Source organism: Pseudorasbora parva, chromosome 14, assembly GCF_024679245.1.
Source record: "Pseudorasbora parva isolate DD20220531a chromosome 14, ASM2467924v1, whole genome shotgun sequence".
NCBI classification, from domain to species: domain Eukaryota; kingdom Metazoa; phylum Chordata; class Actinopteri; order Cypriniformes; family Gobionidae; genus Pseudorasbora; species Pseudorasbora parva.
The window spans coordinates 27,266,750-27,286,234 of NC_090185.1; the positions used below are offsets into that span (position 1 = coordinate 27,266,750).

The 19,485-nt window shown below is 40.3% G+C and overlaps 1 protein-coding gene and 1 long non-coding RNA gene across 2 annotated transcripts; both read right to left on the bottom strand.

The window, feature by feature from the left end:
- Positions 1-1,505: 1,505 nt before the first annotated feature.
- Positions 1,506-4,883, bottom strand: LOC137039768 (uncharacterized). The gene is made up of 5 exons (XM_067415042.1): positions 4,616-4,883; positions 2,097-2,306; positions 1,928-2,018; positions 1,780-1,832; positions 1,506-1,653 (listed from the first exon to the last, which is right to left on the bottom strand). The coding sequence occupies exons 1-5, from the start codon at positions 4,881-4,883 to the stop codon at positions 1,640-1,642; spliced, it is 636 nt and encodes a 211-aa protein (XP_067271143.1). The 3' UTR covers positions 1,506-1,639.
- Positions 4,884-5,504: 621 nt separating this feature from the next.
- Positions 5,505-17,658, bottom strand: LOC137040473 (uncharacterized). Its single transcript, XR_010897907.1, has 3 exons — positions 17,573-17,658; positions 17,310-17,411; positions 5,505-5,715 (listed from the first exon to the last, which is right to left on the bottom strand). It is a non-coding gene; the product is annotated as an uncharacterized lncRNA (long non-coding RNA).
- Between the last annotated feature and the right edge of the window lie 1,827 nt (positions 17,659-19,485).

Below are 19,485 nucleotides of genomic sequence, written 5' to 3' on the forward strand. Positions count from 1 at the left end.
CATGAATGCAAACATACATGCATGCACACACATACATGGACGCACATGCATGCAATGCAAATTGCACACAAATACATTCGCACACATATACACAAACACATACCACTCACATTCTAAGACGCATGGTATTTTGAACTGAAACACTGAATCTATGCCGATTTACATTTCTCACAGCTTTATCAGGAAAAAGACAAGCTTCACTTAAGTCTGGATCAAGGCCAGCAGCATATGCCTCCTCAACTCCGGATCTGAAGAGTCCCACTTAGCCTCCTTCCAAGTGTCAAAAATAAACTCAATCGTCCCCTCTCTTGTATACTATGTCTTCTCAATGTTTTTAATTAAGTTTTGTAGTATAAACATCCTCAAAAACTCTAACCTGCCGTGAGCCGTATCGCCATTCGAATCCCTCAAATCCCTTCCGCTCCCCCAGAAAGCCGTGGCGATTTGCTGATGGAAATCATGACATTACCGTAATAAGCCATATATTGGCGAAAAGCGCATGATGTTTACTGTCAGAAGCTATTTGAATTATTTTGATAAGGCAAATGGTGTTATGGTAACATGAATACTGCTTTGTTGAATGTGTCGGTGTAACACCCGATTTAAAAGAGTCAAGGGCCTCATCCAAAGTGCATGCTTCCTGATCCGGTCTGGAAGTAGAGGCAGAGCAAAATTCTGAGAAAACAACCTCAGTAAAGTCAGGCCAGTTAGGTATCAGGAAATCTTCTGGTCGAACAACCGGATGACGCAAGGTTTGAAGGCCCCACTATCAGAGAAGGTAGGTCCAAATTCAACTTAGCAAGGGCCATCTTGATTGTGTCTTGCAATGAAAATGCCCCTGAAGAATCAGCAGATTGAATATTTGAGATCCCATCACTATGAGAGTACTGAGACTGAACATGCACAGTCTCCTCTAAGAATGTATAACGGTCCCGTTCATCAGTGACATAATCTGAGGCTGCTAAATGCAATGTATCCAATTCCTCCCTAGAACATTCAGCTGCTGGTTCGAACCTAGTCAACAAGGAATTAGGTACTGACACTAACAGTAGCAGAAGCAAACAACCTCGCCAACAACATGACATATGAAAAGTCCTCACGTCCCCTGCACAGCCTGAACATGATGTTTTTTTGTTGTTGTGTTTGATGTTTTGCTATTCTCCAGTGTCTTGTTTACCTGCAGTTCCAGGTTACCGTCAGTTCCGCCTGACAATGAACATGTTTGGACAGATGCCAATGTTGGGGGTGTGCATATAAATGATCCCCAACACTTGTGCCACAGTTGGGTTTATGTTGAGAAGCACTTATTTTTCTGTGGTGTTTTTGATTCACGAGATTTACATTTGAAGGAGGAGGCAATGGTGTTTGAGACTCACAGTATATGATGTCCATGTACTGAAATTATTTCACTATGGCAAGGTTAGTTCAATGTTTCATTCTAGGGCACCTTTAATATATGCAATTTTTATAGATTTTTTTTTTTTCTTACATTTACCAGGAGGGGGAATGTAATGGATGACATAAACCTGCATGGACTGTTGTTTTGTTTTAGTTTAGTTTGATTATGAAGACTGCAGTCATTAATAACACTGACATCACTGTATCACTGATGTTGCTAGGTGACGATCTCACAATGACATCACTCTATCAGCTCTGATGGACAGAGGAACAGATGTGGAACATCAGATTATGAGACAGACTAATTAGAATGACATGAATAAATGTAAAACTTTTTTGTCAATGGGTCTCTTATAGTATATTATATACACAATTACGCACCTTCACTTTTGTTTTCAGTTTGGTTTGAGATTAGATGCATTCTGATGAAAAACCTGTGGAATCATAATTCACATTCTTATAATCTGGATTCATTACATTATATTTACTGTACATCATGCAGTTGCGAATCACTGGATGTTTTACTCACCACATCCACAGAGCCGCTATTATGAGAAACTGAGGTAAAAACACCAGCAGAAGGACTGTAGAATGACTGAACGCTGTGCTGTCCACTGGATCTTCACAACACAAAGAAATGAATCGTGAGAGAAACAATCATTGACACTAAAGCACATGTATCATGAGAGATGTGTTACCTCCTACAGCACAGGAATACTCTTGAAGCTCTTCATTGCTGACTGAGTCCAGGTACAGCTTGTTGTCTTTAGTGAATCCATCCGTTACCTGCCGTCCGTTCTTGTACCAGATGTAAGTCTGTTTGTCGTTCAGAGTGCATTTAGTTGAGCAGCTTAATATCACTTCCTGTCGCTCTGATATAATGTTTTCACTGCTTGTCACCATTAGATCTGAAAAAGAGAATTAAAGCACCTCAAACTGTGCCTAACATAGGGCTGGACGATATTACCCAAAATCAAAATCTCGATTAATGGAACATTTTACCTCAGGGTTTAATTTATTTACTTTAGATATGTTCAACTATTAAAGGTGGGATATGTTTTTCTAATGAAAAATTATTTATTTGTTTTACAGTATATTTATTTAAATACATTAATGAGAGATTTTGTGATTTATTGTGTGATTTTTTTTCACAATTGCATGTGAACCATGTAAATCCTTATTGTTGCCCCCAGTCTAATTTTACAAAGCAATGCCAATAAATGCCAATCTCCATTGGCTTGTTTTTAACACACTCGAAGTAGATTGGTCTCTGAAATCAGATCCCAATTCGTTGGTCACTTCCGACGTACGTCTCCGTTCCCTCCTTCAGGGAACGAGGGTTACATAAGGGTTACTGAGACGTTCATTAATGAACCAGGGGCAATAATAATTTAAAATAATAAAAATATAAAAGTTTATTTGAAAATAATATTATAATGTTGTGTAAAAGGTGTATAATACTGTAGACACAGTCACTTGACTGAGAGATGTATTTGTGATGGAATCATTTCTTCATAATTTAATTGGAGTCTTACACACATGCAGTATCGTTACTCTGAGCCATGCATTCATTTGAGTGATGATGGATATTATGGGATGGCTTGATGAGATGCCGATAACTTGATTTTGACCGTTAAGAAACTTTAATTAATGTAATAATTGCTATTTACAACATTGAAATAAAAATGTAAAGGGTGTACAAATACTATAAAAATCGTGAATATAAATTGGGAATCATGTTAAAAAACCTTTATCCTTTATCTATTATAATTTTTATGTTGGTTTGGTCAGTTCGCTGTATCCTTATAAAGGTCCAGAAGTCGTGTTTTAATTTTTTTTTAATTTGTCAAGTTTTTTTGCCATGTGGCTTTGTTTTAATTATATGATGTCATTACGTTGTCTTGACACCAGCCAATAGCTGCATTGCTGATCATGGTTTCAAATATCGATGCATCATCTCTTCAGTGAACACAGGAACATGCAGTAATCTTAGATAACTTAATCCAGATATTTTAATCCAATCCACAAATTCATTTGATGAACCAAATTAGCCAGAGGTCAGTTATCATGATTAGAAGATCTAGGATCTGTCAAATACTCACAGATGTATTAAGCAAGGTTTGAAAAACTGACCCTAGGTGCCACACACTTCAGCTTCTCTGTCACTAGTTAGACGATGACTGACACCCTGTGGTGAATTATGGCGTAGCCAATGTTTACCAGCAGCTTCTTTCTCAACTCGGCTTGGGTAGATTAAAACTTCATGTTCCGTTGAGTTTGGAAAATGATATACTGTACATATAATCATCAGAATATCTCTTCTCCAGTCTCTGTCCGAATCAACAACCTGGCAGGTATTCTCCCAAAATGATGAAAGGGCCTCCCCGTTCCGCCATTTTGGGAGGATACCCACCAGGTAGTTCTGTGATCTCAGGGGACGGGGCACTGTGTCGTGACGACATCTCCTCATTCTCAATGCATTGGCGCAAACAACTTTTTTTTTTGGTGTAAGTAAGAGAAGAAAACTTTATAGTGTCATGAATCATAATATAACTGCACACTCACTTGAAAATGATCTGGCTTCAGGGCTCATGCATTGTCAGAGACATGACATTGTTTCACAGAAAAAAGCTTGCGAGCATTGAACTGAGATGTTCTTATTGTTCTTGCATTGTGTAAAATACGCTTTAGTGTTTAAACTGGCGAGCCTTTAAACACATTTAATTGAACAACTTCCGTGAGGACGTAAGCGAAAGTGATAAGTGGAAAAAAACAGCAGTGAAAACTGTCTGTGTGCGTGCAGTGCATAAAATAATGGCAATTAAAAGCGTATTCATGTGTAAAACCTGCAACTGCCCAAGTAAATCTGAGCATCCAGATTATATAAACAAAGATTAATCTCATTAATATTTCCATGTGCCTGAAACTGCACTTGTAACTGGACAGGGCAGGGACACATACATACTAGGAAAGTAGAGTACTAACAGGATAAAAACATTTTAAAAGAAAGAACCGATATGGGAAAATTACATTGGTTAGAGGTTCTGAATTTTGGTTTCGATTACATTTCAATTATTCGTCTAGCCCTACCCTATCACAGATTTTGACTGACATAGAAAACAAAAACTCTATAAAATGGAATAGTCTTGATGACAGCAAATTGTCTGTAAATCTTCTCATTAAAATTTTATCAAATTCATCTGATCAGTTACAGTACCTGTGACAGTAAGAATGACTCCAGGTGATCCGGAGTATTTTCCTTCTGTTCTGTCAGTGATGATCCTGAATTTATATTCTCCAGAGTCGTTCATCTTGAGCTCTTTGATTCTCAGTGTGTTCCCCACATACTCCACACGACCAGCAAACTGATCCTCCTCACGCAGATCCTTGATGCCACCGGACTGAACGTAATGCCAGAATGTTTTATTTACAGTATAACCAGAGGGATGTGTGTATGTGCAGGAAATGTCTACTGTTGAGCCCATCAAAGCACAGACTCTTCTAGAGGTGTAAGTCACACCCCAGCAGTGATCATTAGAAATGCCTGAAAGAGTCACAGATTAACATGTAAAACACACACTTACTTTAAAACATGTTTAAATATACACACGGATGAACAAACAGAACCACATTGTGTGTGTTATTTGACACTCACACACAGAAGAGGAAAGATGTTTAAGGGTACTATCAATATAATCAGAAGGAATATCTGCCAGCATCTGTGCTGGGTGACACAAACATGTCACGAGACGGTGTAGATCTGTAATACTGTCCATCTTTCTTCCAGTTATACCAATCTCCAGAGGTGCAGGAAGAATCACAGGTCAGTTTAACTGTCTGATCTCTCGGGTCTGTAGTTTCAGGATTCATTCTCACTTGCATGTCTGAATTAAAGCAAAAAATAAAAATAAAAAAATCACATGCCAAATGAAAATAGCTGATGTGACCAGAATCTAGACTCAGTTTCACCTGTGACTGTTAGACTGACGGCGTCTGAGCTGAGACGTTTAACTCCATCCTTCATGATGAACATGAGCTGATATTCTCCAGAGTCTCTCTCTCTCAGATCTGATATTATGAGTGTTGAACGGCCGGATCCGTTCTCCTGCTTTACCCGTCCTGAGTAGTCTGAGTCTAAAGTCAAATCTTCAGGTTCATCATTCTTTCTCCATTTTGAACTTTGTTTCTGACTGAACCAGAACACAGTTGTAATGTTGATGTTGGAGTAAATGCACTTCAGTGACGCCTGATATCCCTTCACAGCACAAATCCTCTCTTGACTGCAGAACACATGCAGGCGGTCCAATGTCAGAGAGCCTAAACAAGAAAACATTTCATTATTGAGATGAAGTTTATAGAGACAGAGTGATGCGTCATAATCTGAAAACCACGCCCACTGGGCAATATAATCATGCAGTCTCCATTGACTTTGTATTGCGGGAAGTTGCCTCCTAGTCATTTTTGACAAAAAAAAAAACAAGAACTGTGTCTAAACGCTGATATGTGACAAGGTGTACAACAAACAAGCTAGTATTAATACATGAATGAGTTACATACATACATGAGTTAATTCAACATGAACTCATGATTAGTTAAGATATGAACTAATCATGAACAAAGGAGGAGCTATCCTGAATTAAGACATGAGTCATAATGATTCATGCATGAATACAGCAGCATTAATAGACGCTAGTACATGTTTGGTAAATAATGCATTAATTAACAAGTATGCTTAAACTAAATTAAACAGGCTCTCTAAGAAGGAATAACAAATATTTTGACTTTGAAATGCATTTTCAAATGATTTATTGTCATAATTTAAACCATTTTTATCAGAAGCTTCACCATAAGCTTCAGCTTCACCATACTTAGCTTTTCAAATCTATTATTTAATTTTTTTAATATATATTAAGGAATAGACCTGAAGCATTTGAAAACAACTCAATAATTTTAACTGCCTGATGAACCTGACTGGATTTTTTTTTAAACAAGGCTGTGTCATCCGCTAGTTGACTAATTAAAATATTTCTACCTGCAATATGAATTCCTTCTATCTTACTATCCTTACTATAAAATGACAGAAAACCTGTGCTATTATAAGATAGATATACAGAGATATACAGTGAGTGGACAGCCTTGTCGTATTCCTTTTTCTAGAAAAAAATCTCTGTGTTGTACCATGTCCTTATTTCACAGAGTTATTTTCCCCTGCATAAAAAGTTTTCATATCATTATTATCATATGGCCCGAAACTAAAACACTCTAGACAAAAAAAATATGAAAGGATGCTCAATAGTGTCAAAGGCCTTGAAAAAGTCCAAAAAAGTATTAAACTGTCGTCCTGAATAAGGTTAAAATAATCAATGAGGTCAAAAACAAGTCTAATATTATTAAATATATGGTTGCCTTTCATAAAACCTGATTGATTGTCGAGATTAAAGGTCCCATGCTTTATAATTTTACAGGTATTATTTATGCTCTAACAGCAACATTACACACTAACTAAAGTTTGAAAGATGGGATGTCGAAGAACAGGACCTAGAACAGGTCGTTCAAAATCAACTTGAAACACCTTGAGAATATAAGGGCAAACAATTTATAGTCGTTATTAAGAAGGCTGATGGGTCTCCAATTGTCTAAGAGAACAATGTCCTTTTTAGGTTAAGGAATTAAACAAATGACACCTTGCTTCATACTAGCTGTAAACTCAGAGCGGTTTAAGCTAGGAACACACCAAGCCGACGCCGATCAACTAGTGGCGACGAAAGCAAACTGCTGAGTCGGCTCACGTTGGCTCACGTCGGCTCACGTCGGCAGCGTCTTGGGTCCAAAGCGGTCCAAAGTTGCCCTGACACACCAAGCCGACGCTCGACATCAGACAGCCAATAGCGCGTCCGTTCTGCGCCTGCGTTAGAGGAAATACCTTTCCGTCCCAGCTGGTGGCAGTAGTCTGTTTTCGTTATTCGAAGCGGGAAACCGGAAGAGCTATAAAGATATCAGCTGTCGTTTTCGTTTCCCCACACAGACGGATTCGTGCATTTCAGAACATTGCAAATGGCATTGCCGTTGTCAGCCCTTGGTCTTTTACTTGTGGAAGAGGAAAGGTAGAAGCGGACGCGAAAAATACGAGGAACGCTCACTAAATGGGTGAAACCATGGATACCCGAAGTCAAAATTTGAAACCATAGATTATTACATGTTCACCTATCAATGAACCATAACAATAACAGGGCATAGCTCAAACAATACCCTGCAAATTGGCTCATTCAGATGCATTGTGGAAGTTAATGTGACACAATCTGAACAATGGCCACTTATAAGGATTGTTAAAATAAATATATGTGTATGACGCATTCTGATTTACAGTAAATTATGTTTGTGACAATGCTTGGTGCTAGTTCAATGAATTATGACAGAATTTGTATATATTTTTTTCATTGGAAACATGCCTATGGTGACATTTCTTCAAAATGATATCATGCTGCTTCTTGCACATCACATAACAGCAGTTTGGAAATGAAATCTCCAGTGGCACAGAAATGTTAATGAAAATAATGTAACACTAAACCATACACTGAACTTAACTGACAGTAACCATGCTAACTATTAATTTACAGATATTGCACTTTGATAACATTGTATTGTGGAAGTAACACATTATGAAAATATGTCTCTATTAATTGAAAATCTATTTATTCTTAAATGAAAACATCAATACAGATGTGTTTATTTACCCTGCTAGTTAGATGTCAAATAGCAAAATAAGGGTTAGAATTCTGCATCATCTTGTGTTTTGTGATCCTTTTTTACATAAAGAACTGTGAATGCAAGTACCCAAAGTCAAAGTTTTTTATTTTCCAATGTTCAGTACAATGGGCACAAATAGCTATATAGAGAATAGCTATAAAAGTAGCTATATGTGTAGATTCAGCCAAGGGTGTACTGGGCCGTAGCTCAGCCGTAATGAAGCTGGGCTCCTCACGGGTGCCAATCCAGATGTCACTGTTGGTACCATCTGAGGGTAAACAGGATTCACTTTCAGACAAAGGTTCCTTAAAGAAACAATCAAAATGTGAACAATGTGACACAATAGATTCTTACACTTGTTCACCAATAACCCATAACAATAACAGGCCATAGCTAAAACAAAACCCTGCAAATTGGCTAAATGGATCTATTCAGATGCGCATTGTGGAAGTTGATTTGTTGAATTACTTGTAAATAGACCCATCTGAACATTCATTGGCCACTTTACCAAAAGCAAAATGTTCATTTGTTCAAATGGAAAGAACAAATAAATAAAATAAATTATATACACACACACACACACACACACACATATATATATATATATATATATATATATATATATATATATATATATATATATATATATATATATATATATATATATATATATATATATGTGTGTGTGTGTGTGTGTGTGTGTGTGTGTGTGTGTGTGTGTGTGTGTGTGTGTGTGACGAAGATGAAAGTTGAAAGTTACGCAAAGATGAAAGTTACACACAACAATCTAACATGCAGTTTTTTTTAAATATGGACTACTGAAGAAGAAAAAACTATTGCAAAAAAGGAAATCTTACCTGACATGACAACTTTATTTGCGATCTCACGCCACAGTTCTCCACACACACACACACACACACACACACACACACACACACACACACACACACACACACACATATATATATATATATATACACACACACACACACATATATATATATATATATATATATATATATATATATATATATATATATATATATATGTGTGTGTGTGTGTGTGTGTGTGTGTGTGTGTGTGTGTGTGTGTGTGTGTGTGTGTGTGTACCCTGATTTGAGGTGCACTCCTTCCTTTTTGTGTGAGGTTCTAGAAACTGCAGGTGGGTCTTCTGAGCTCCAGAACTTCCTGAGGGTCCATGTTTCTTGTAACACATGTACTGGGTTTGCAATGAATCCCACCGCTTCTTGAGCTCTTTCTCTGAGGGACAATAAAAAATAAAAAAAACATTACGCTGAGTTATGTCAATTTCATGGCTATTGTAATGTTCATTTTTGTTCTACTATTAACTGGATGTATTCTGGATGACAGCATTTTTTTTACAGTCGCTAGAACACATTTCTCAATACATTTAGGTCACTTTTGCAAAACTCTCCACACAGTTAGTACAACCGAAATATATGAGGGCTAAACTGTGGATTTATCATTGCGTTTGGACATAAAGACATGCATTAAGTGTTTTGATATCTTTAGTGCATTTTGAATGTGAAATTAACTGCTGTGCAAAGATGAAAGTTACACACAACAATCTAACATGCAGTTTTTTTTAAATATGGACTACTGAAGAAGAAAAAACTATTGCAAAAAAGGAAATCTTACCTGACATGACAACTTTATTTGCGATCTCACGCCACAGTTCTGCTTTCGCCACACAGTTGACATAACGTTAACATTTTCCCGTAGTGTGATACTAAGCTGGCCTTTGCTGGATCATGCTGATCAGTTTGTCTTCACTTGCCTCGGTCTACACAGCCATATATATTAACATGTGTTAACATGTATCGTAATGAGGAATATAATCAAATGAGACGACACCTTTCTTTTACTGTCTATGGAGGAGACAGGCGTGTTCCCTCTTGACTCTGTCGTTTACTTGCTTCGTCACTTCCGTTTTATTTTCTCGTGCACTGGTTCGCTAGCTGAACAGCAAATCAGAACGATCATATGTCCCGACTGACCGACATGCGGCGACGCCGATTTAACATGTCGAATCGGCTGAAAAACAGCCGACGAGGACCAACGCCAGCCGACGGCGTGGAACTGTGTGGAACACACCGAGGAAACTTAGTTGGCCGACGCACAAAAACTGCCCGACGGCCGACCGTCGGCTTGGTGTGTTCCGGCCTTTAAGCTCTCTGTATAAACTTTAGAAAAGGAAAGGGGACAGAAGCTCAGAATAAAACATAAAATTCAGATGTTATTCCGTCATTACCAGGCGACTTGTTATTTTTTAATTGAGAAATTGCTTGTTTAATCTCATCAACAGTAATTGGTAAGTCACACAAGTTTTTTTCATCCTGATTAATAGAATTAACATAACCAAGGTGCTCACAAAAAGTATCTAAATCTTATAGATTAAAATTAGTTTTATACAAATGTTAATAAAAGTTATAACAAAATCTGGACATTTCTTTAGGATTTTCTGAGACAGGCCTGCAATATTTAATTGACAAATAGAATTGTATTTAGCCATATTCTTCTCAAGTTTAAAAAAAAAATAAGATGACATCTGTTCCCCATATTCTTGACCTTATGAAAGCACCTTCAGCTCTTAATTTATACAAATCATCTAGCTTAATTTGCAAGGCAAATAAATGGGCTTTCTGACTATCTGAAACATTTTCAGGTAAGATTTTGGTAATAGACGAGATTTCACTAACCACTTTTAATTTTTCAAGACATTTTGATTTAGCCAAGAACAGAAGTTAATTTTCTTAAATATTTCCCTATTTCAAATTTTATTCATTCCCAATTTGTGCCAAATTAATTTTCTTATTTAGCTTTATTCCAATAAAAAACAATAAGTCTTTCCAGCTCTCCAGCTCTGACTTAACATCATTATGGTTAAGTAATGAGCTGTTTATCTTCCAATAAGAAGAGCCCCTGTTACTAGCTTCAGGAGTAAGCAAAATTTTAATGTAAGACCAGCCTTATGGTCTGTTAAATGTGTTGCCGAGATATCAACATAAAAATTATCCTTGGCAAGATTCCTAGAGACTAACCAGAAATCTATTTGTGAAAGTCTAGATTAATTTTTATAGCTCCATATGTACACTCTATCCTTTATATTTTTAGCCCTCAATATATCTATAAGCTCAAACCTATTCATAAATGCTTTCAAAGCCATGTTTGCATTTGATTGTCAACCAGGTGGCCATCTATCAAAGGATTCATTTAGGACAACATTAAAGTCTGCACCAATCAATACGTGGGTGTTTGGAAATTTTGATTGCCAATAAACAAGCTTATCTTCCACAAGAAATAATAACTGATCATTTTCAGGTCTAGAATTATACCCATATTTCACAGACACACCAGGCTCCCACGTCACAGTCACACTCCTCTCCTGAGCCCTCTGCTACGATCTCCAAGTACACCCTGAGAACTCAAACCAAGAACTATCACCATCAAATCAGCATTCCATCAAGTTATTACTCTACTGGTTGCTCAATAAATCTGATTCACTTACCATCTTGTCTCCGTAGACTCTGTACCCCGTAACAGAAGACCGGACCACAACCGCAAGCACCAGTATGAGTCACCCGGATGCCTTTCAAGAACTGGTGGATGCAGTTCGCCGCGCTCTACCCTCCAGTCCACCATCATCAGCGCCGGCGAGCGCTTCCGCATCCACCAGCACCACTTCCACGCCCCGGTGTTCGCCAGTCGCCTAACCCTCCTCGTCCTTTGGTGAGTGTGATCTACCCTTCTTCTTACAAGAGTCAGCCATTAACCACAGTTCTGAACCTCATTACTGCCTATGTCTCCTTGCCAGTCTCTGCCCTCCTCGACTCCGGTTCCACTAGGAACTTCATCTCCGGTGCCCTCTGCCGTCAGCTCCACCTCCAGACGACTCTCACCCCATCCACCTACCAGGTGGAATCCATAACCGGGAAGCCACTAAGTAGACGCAAAGTCGGCCTCCTCGCCGGTCCCCTGCAGCTCCAAACCGGCATTCTTCATGTGGAAAACATCCATCTACAGGTTCTGGAGGATTCCACCGCTGACGTGATCTTAGGGCGTCCATGGCTGGAGCAGCATAACCCTGTCATCTCCTGGAAGTCCGGTGAGATCCTAAAGGGGGGCGATCAGTGCTTCTCCAGCTGCTTGTCTGCACTTCCTGTTCCTTCCATGTCTCGTTCCAGGAGTCTTCCAGTCTGTGCGACATCCACCGAAAGCCCCCTTGAGCAGAGGTCAGTGAAGATTCCACCCTGCTACGCCCCCTTTAGCGTTGTGTTCTGCCCTCACCGGGCTTCCAGGCTGCCTCCCCATTGGCCATAGGACTGTTTCCATCGATCTGCTTCCAGGTGAGCCAGTGCCCAAGGGGAAAATCTACCCCCTATCCCTGCCGGAGGAGAAAGCCATGGAGGAATACATTCAGGAGGCACTCGACCAGGGCTACATCCGACCATCTACGTCCCCTGCTGCGTCTAGCTTCTTCTTCATTGCCAAGAAGGATGGAGGCTTGCGGCCCTGCATTGATTACCGGGCATTAAACAAGATCACAGTGAAATTCCGTTAACCCCTTTCTCTCGTCCCAACAGCGCTGGAACATCTCTGTGGTGCCACTGTTTTCACCAAGTTGGACCTCCGCAGCACGTATAACCTCATCCGGATACGTGAGGGGGACGAATGGAAGACCGCCTTCGTGACCCCTACTGGCCACTACGAGTACTTAGTCATGCCCTACGGACTAGCTAATGCCCCCTCCGTATGCCAGGACTTCATACACTAGGTGCTCCGGGAGTTTCTCCACAAGTCCATATTGGTATACATCGACGACATCCTGATTTACTCCCGGAGCTTGGCCGACCATCGCCACCACGTTGCGGAGGTCCTGCAACGCCTGAGGGAATTCCAGCTGTACTTGAAAGCCGAAAAGTGTTCCTTCCACCAGCCCTCAGTGCAGTTCCTTGGATTCAACATCGATAGCAGTGGCATCCGGATGGACGAGGGGAAGGTGGAAGCCATCAGGACCTGGCCAACTCCATCCACGATTAAATAATTCTAACTTTTCCTAGGTTTTGCCAATTTCTATAGAAGATTCATCCAGAACTACAGTATCATCTCCAGTCCGCTCACTTACCTCCTGCGCAGTAAGCCCAAGTCTCTGTCCTGGAACCCTGCGGCCACGAAGGTGTTTGAGGACCTGAAGAAATCCTTCACCCCCGCTCCCCTCCTAGTGCATCCAGATCCTACCAAGGCCTTCGTCGTGGAAGTCGATGCCTCCACCACAGGAGCGGGAGCGGTACACTCGCAGCAGCAGGGGACGCCCAGTTGACTCCATCCATGTGCCTTCTTCTCCCGGAAGTTCAACCCGGCGGAGGTCTACTACGACATCGGGAACAGGGAGCTGCTTGCCATCAAGCTTGCCCTGGATGAGTGGAGGCATTGGCTGGAGGGAGCTCAACATCTTTTTCTAGTACTGACCAACGCCAAGCCCGGTTGGCGCTCTTCTTCACCAGGTCCAACTTCTCTATCTCCTATCGCCCCGGGTCAAAGAATGTCAAGGCCGACGCTCTCTCCCGCCTTCACGCTCCTGAAGAACCGTCGGAGAGGTCAGAACCAGTCTTGTCCGACAAGATATTCATGAGCCCCATCAACTGATCAGAGGAGACCCTTCCCTCCTCCAGTGCCTCCGCCAATGCCCCGCTGGGTTGCTCACCAGGACTCAAGTACACCCCACGGACCCAGCGCACTCCCCTGATTCACTCGGCTCACACATCATTGGGCACTGGCCACCCAGGGATCAATGAAACCCTCTCGCTGCTACGAGACCGCTTCTGGTGGCCCAACATGGCAGGAGAGGTCAGAAGGCACGTGAGAGGGTGCCGGGAGTGTGCCATCTCGAAGAATCCCCGGCACCTCCCTGCCGGTAAGCTCCTTCCTCTGCCTGTTCCTAATCGGCCATGGTCACACCTAGGGGTGGATTTTATCAGAGACCTCCCTGTGTCCGATGGCTACACCTGCATCCTTGTGGTTGTGGACAGATTCTCCAAGTCCTGTCGGCTCATTCCCCTGAATTAATTAATTAACCGCCAAATTAATGTTTAATGTGATTTTCAGATACTACGGAATACCGGAGGATATCGTGTCCGATCGAGGACCACAGTTCATTTCCCAGGTCCGGAAAGCATTCCTGTCGCTCCTAGGTGTGACTGTAAGTAACTCTCTTCTGGTTGTCATCCACAGACGAACGGGCAGACGGAGAGAAAGATCCAGGAGATCGGCAGATTCCTCCATACCTTCTGCCACGGCCACCAGAACTCCTGGAACCAGTTCCTGGGTTGGGCCGAGTATGCCCAGAACTCCCTTCGTCAGGCTACCACAGGACTCACAACCTTCCAGTGCATACTCAGATACCAACCTCCCCTGTTCCCCTGGTGGGGGAACCATTGGATGTCCCAGCGGTCGACTACTGGTTCCAGGAGAGCGAGAGGGTCAGGGACTCTCACCATCAACTCCAGCGAGCCCTGCGCAGACGTAAGATGACAGCGGACCTTCGTCGTTCTACCACTCCCACCTTCCAGCCAGGACAGAAGGTCTGGCTGTCCACACGAGACATCCAACTACGTCTGCAATGCAGGAAGCTCAGTCCCAGGTTCATTGGTCCCTATTCCATAGTGAAGCAGATCAACCACCTCTCATACCAGCTCCAGCTCCCACCTGAGTTTAGGATTCACCCCACGTTTCACGTTTCCCTGCTCAAACCTCACTACCCTTCTGTTTCTCCCTCCACAGAGCCTGGCATAGCCGAGAAGACCCCCCTCCCACTCTGAAACTCTGATTCTGAAACTTAGTCAGAATCGTAACAAAAAACCAAATACAGTATATAAACTACTAAAATAAATGTTTGCACTGTCTATGCACAGTTGGTGCAAGAGCTTGAACAAACACGTTTAAACCGGTAGCCATCTTGGACTTCCCCCCTCTAAGATTTCTCAAGAAGATAATCTCAGAAAATAAAATACAGAATTCTTATTGTGTCAATTTCTCAATTTTAAGTTATTACTAGTGTTAAGGCACACCTTCGGAGTAAATCAATAATAATAATAATAATAATAATAATAATAATAATAATAATAATAATAATACATTTTATTTGTATTGTAGTTAAGATCATTTAAAAATGGAAAAATACTAATATATTTAATAGCGAAAAGACATAAGCTCTCCCAAAAAGAAATGTTTAAGTCCTTTTTAAAATTCTCAATCCTGCCCTCAGATGGTCAGGTAGGGCATTCTAAATCTAAGAAGCGGCAGAACAGAAAGCCTGCTCATCCATAGTGTTGAGTAAAGTCTTGGGAAGATGAAGGAGGTTTGAGTTTGTTGAATGAAGTGATCGAGCTGTAGTTGAAGGTGTGAGTAGTTTTTTTAGATAGGAGGGTGCATTTCCAATAATGCACTGGTGGGTTAGAAGGGAGACTTTATATTCAATCCTGGTGGAAAAATGAAGCCAGTGAAGTGAATGGAGAATGGGTGTGATGTGATCGAATTTTCAGGATCCTTGCTGCACTATTCTGAACACACTGCAGTCTCTGCAAGCTTTTGTTAGGGATCCCGATGAGAAGTACGTTACAGTAATCCAGTCTGGAGGAGACAAAGGCATGGACCAGTTTCAGCATCTGCTAAGGTTAATGTTGGACGGAGTTTAGCAATATTTCTGAAATGGTAGAAAGATGTCTTGCAGAGGTTTTTGATATGGGCTTCAAAGCTGATATGTGGGTCAAATCTTACACCAAGATTGGTGACAGTTGTGGAGAGGAGAATGTCCTGACCAGGAAGACTGTGTTTGATTGGGTGTGCCAACAAGTATAGCCTCAGTTTTAGAGTTGTTTAACTGGAGGAAGCTGTGCTTCATCCACGCCCTTATCTCCTCCAGACAGGCAGTGAGTGTTGAAAACGTAGATGATGTTGGTGAAATTGCAGAGGTGTGTGTTTCTGATTTCATGTACAGTTGTGTCATCGGCATAGCAGTGAAATGAGACTCCATAGCAGCTAATGACAGGGCCGAAGGGGATGATGTAAATGATGAAGAGAATGGGGCCAAGGACTGACCCCTGAGGGACCACGCAGGTAACTGTGTGTTGTCAGGACCGTGCACTTCCAAGGGCTGAAATCAGTTGTAGTTCTTGTGTTTCTCTTTCCTTTAGTGATTCTGCTTGTTGTCATCAAGTAACAGCTTATTAACAGCAGGTGTGCATAATTAAGTGATGATTGAGCATTAATGATCTCAATAACTTCAACACTGATTCTGTGTTACCTTTCAACACTCTGAGTGTGGACTCATAGTGGACTCATATACAGGTCCTTCTCAAAAAATTAGCATATGTGATAAAAGTTCATTATTTTCCATAATGTAATGATAAAAATTAAACTTCCATATATTTTAGATTCATTGCACACCAACTGAAATATTTCAGGTCTTTTATTGTTTTAATACTGATGATTTTGGCATACAGCTCATGAAAACCCAAAATTCCTATCTCAAAAAATTAGCTGCATTAAACAATTTCGTAAAGAAAAAAAAAATTAAATCAACTCCATAGTGGATTCCAAGTGATCAAGGGCTTAGGGCGTTCCAGTTCAGTCCATTGCAAATTCATTTCCGGAAATGCATTTCCGCCAGTAGTGGGCACTCATGCAACGTAAGCAATGATGCACATCCGAGTGAACGAGACGGAGGGAAGTTCGCGAGTGAAGGGCATAATAAAAAAACGAACTGGAACGCAGCATAGGTTTCCGGATGCAACCTTCATCTCTCATGCACTGCTCAAGCAGCCTGTTTCTATCGCACTCTTAGCGTGTCATCGTCAGCGGCCACTTCTTAAAGGGGAAGTACACTTTTAGTTTTGGGGCTTTATATTTTAATACCACCCGGTTACACATATACAATATATATATTTTTTAAATGTATATATGACTTTAGAGAACAGGGAGGAAAGTTAAACTATCAACATTCAGACCTACTGACATTGTTAGACTGATCCTAAATTATTTTAACCATTGAAAATATGAGCAATAATGATAAAATCCACTTTTGGATTATTTGAAAGATCTCATTTAAATTAAAACGCGTGAATAAGACACAATAATGGTCAAACCTGTAACGTGCAGCAGGATCAGGATCAGAGATAAGAGTCTGGAGTTCATGTTCTTCACTTTCTGTAAATTCAGATTCAATGAAAGACTCAGAGCTGCTCTTCCTGAGGAAGAAAAAAACAAAAAAAATACACACATTGAGTTTGACTGAGACACTTGACAACAGAGTCAGATTCATGACCACAGTAACACACTTCAGAAAGTCGTAAAATGTGCTTGAAATAACATTTTAATGTAGTTTAAATGCAATTAAGATTATATTTACCTCAATTACATGTTGCTGTTGTTCTCTGGCTTTAGATGCAGTTTCTACTGTATGTTTTAGAAGCTGTGCAGACGTTATGCTCTTATTTCCTTCCCTTTTTTACTAACACACACATATCAAAAAAGAAAAGAACGGAAAAGATGCTTAAGAAAATCGTTACTGTCAAACTCAACTCAGGAAGTCAGTATCAGTCATTATGTTACATGAGCGGTTTAAATTAATCAGTTTAAATGAATTAAACCTTAAGTTCTGTGATTTTTAAGTAATATTAAATACAAATCTGAATAGACTATATATATATATATATATATATATATATATATATATATATATATATATATATATATATAATTTAAATATTCCATATTTGCATAAATTAAAAGCAAATATTATTTGATAACTTTTCCTGAAATATTTTTGGGAATCGTATGTTTAAGGAAACACACTTTTCTATACTGATTTCAATTTCACCATCAGATGCCCTTATGTGTATGGCCAGAGGATTATGGGAAATCAAATCAAGCACAGTTAAGAATTCATTATGCTGAATTTAATAACCAACAGCATAAATCTTTGAAGACAGAAAGTTATGTGATGATGTGTTTCTCTCACCTACATTAAATATATAAAGTTAAGTGTAGATAAGAATGTTTTAGCAGCACAAAAACTCAAAGGTCAACATCAATAACAATTTAAAGAGATAGTGCCCCCAAAAATGAACATTTTGTCATCACTTACTCAGCTTCATGTTGTTCAAAACAATTTTTTTTAGGTCACCTACAAACCGGAAGGTTGGTGGTTCGATCCCCGGTTCCACCTGACCAAGTGTCAAGGTGTCCATGAGTAAGACACCAAACCCCAGCTGCTCCCGACGACCTGGATGGCCCCCTACATCGTCATCGGTGTATGAATGGGTGAATGTGAGGCAACATGTAAAGTGCTTTGGATGGCCATGGGTCTGTTAAAAGTGCTATATAAATGCAGTCCATTTACTATTTACCATTGACTTCCATAGCATGAAAGGTCAACAGGAGACCATCTATTTGGCTACCCATATTCTTTAAAATATATTATGTTGTGTTTAACAGAAGAAAGAGCAGGGTTTGGTAGAAGTCTCTGGGAGAGGGGCGGAGAAGCACTGAGACTATCGCGAGACTTTGGGTGAGATCCAACATGGCGGCGCACTGAACACCGTATGTAAACAGGAATACATATATATATTTTTCTCCTGCCTAAACTGGTTATTACCTTTCAACAACTCACAACCAAAACCGGACAATATCTGCTCTACCTTCTCCGACGGCCATCTCTTCATTTTTGTCACTATGTCATCCGAACCCAGCAAGAAACGCACCCGCGACGGCTCAACTGAGACTGAACCAGAATCACCTCCCGCTCTCGCTTCTTCTACAGTCACCATCGAGGTCAGTTTACTGCAATCCATAAACAGCAAACTTTCTATACTGGAACATCTTCATGCAGACATTAAGGATTTAAAAGCCAGCCTCGAATTTTCTCAATCACAGATCGACACACTCGCATTAGAAAACCGTGAGTTAAAAGGAACTGTCACAAACCTATCGAACCAGGTTAATCATCTGACCAGCGAAAATCGAATCATGAAAGAAAAATTGCTAGACCTCCAATGCCGCAGCATGCGCGATAACCTAATTTTTTCAGGACTCCCTATACCCAAATCTACACCCGACGACCCGGAGAAAGCAGTTAAAGAATTCATGCAATCATCCCTGAAAATCCCACCAGAGACAGTTAACAGGATTACCTTCCACCGAGTACACCGTCTCACTTCCAAAGACAATAAAAGGCCACCTCCAATAATAGCGAAATTTGAACATTACAAGCATAAAGAACTCATTAAAAGCAAAGGAAAGGAACTGAAAGGCACACCATTT

Coding starts and splice junctions, on each gene's coding strand:
- LOC137039768 (XM_067415042.1), bottom strand. CDS start 4,883: ATGGGCTCAACAGTAGACATTTCCTGCACATACACACATCCCTCTGGT. Junction 2,019..2,096: donor GTATTCCTGTGCTGTAGGAG/GTAACACATCTC, acceptor TGTGTTGTGAAG/ATCCAGTGGACAGCACAGCG. Junction 1,833..1,927: donor ATAGCGGCTCTGTGGATGTG/GTGAGTAAAACA, acceptor ATGATTCCACAG/GTTTTTCATCAGAATGCATC.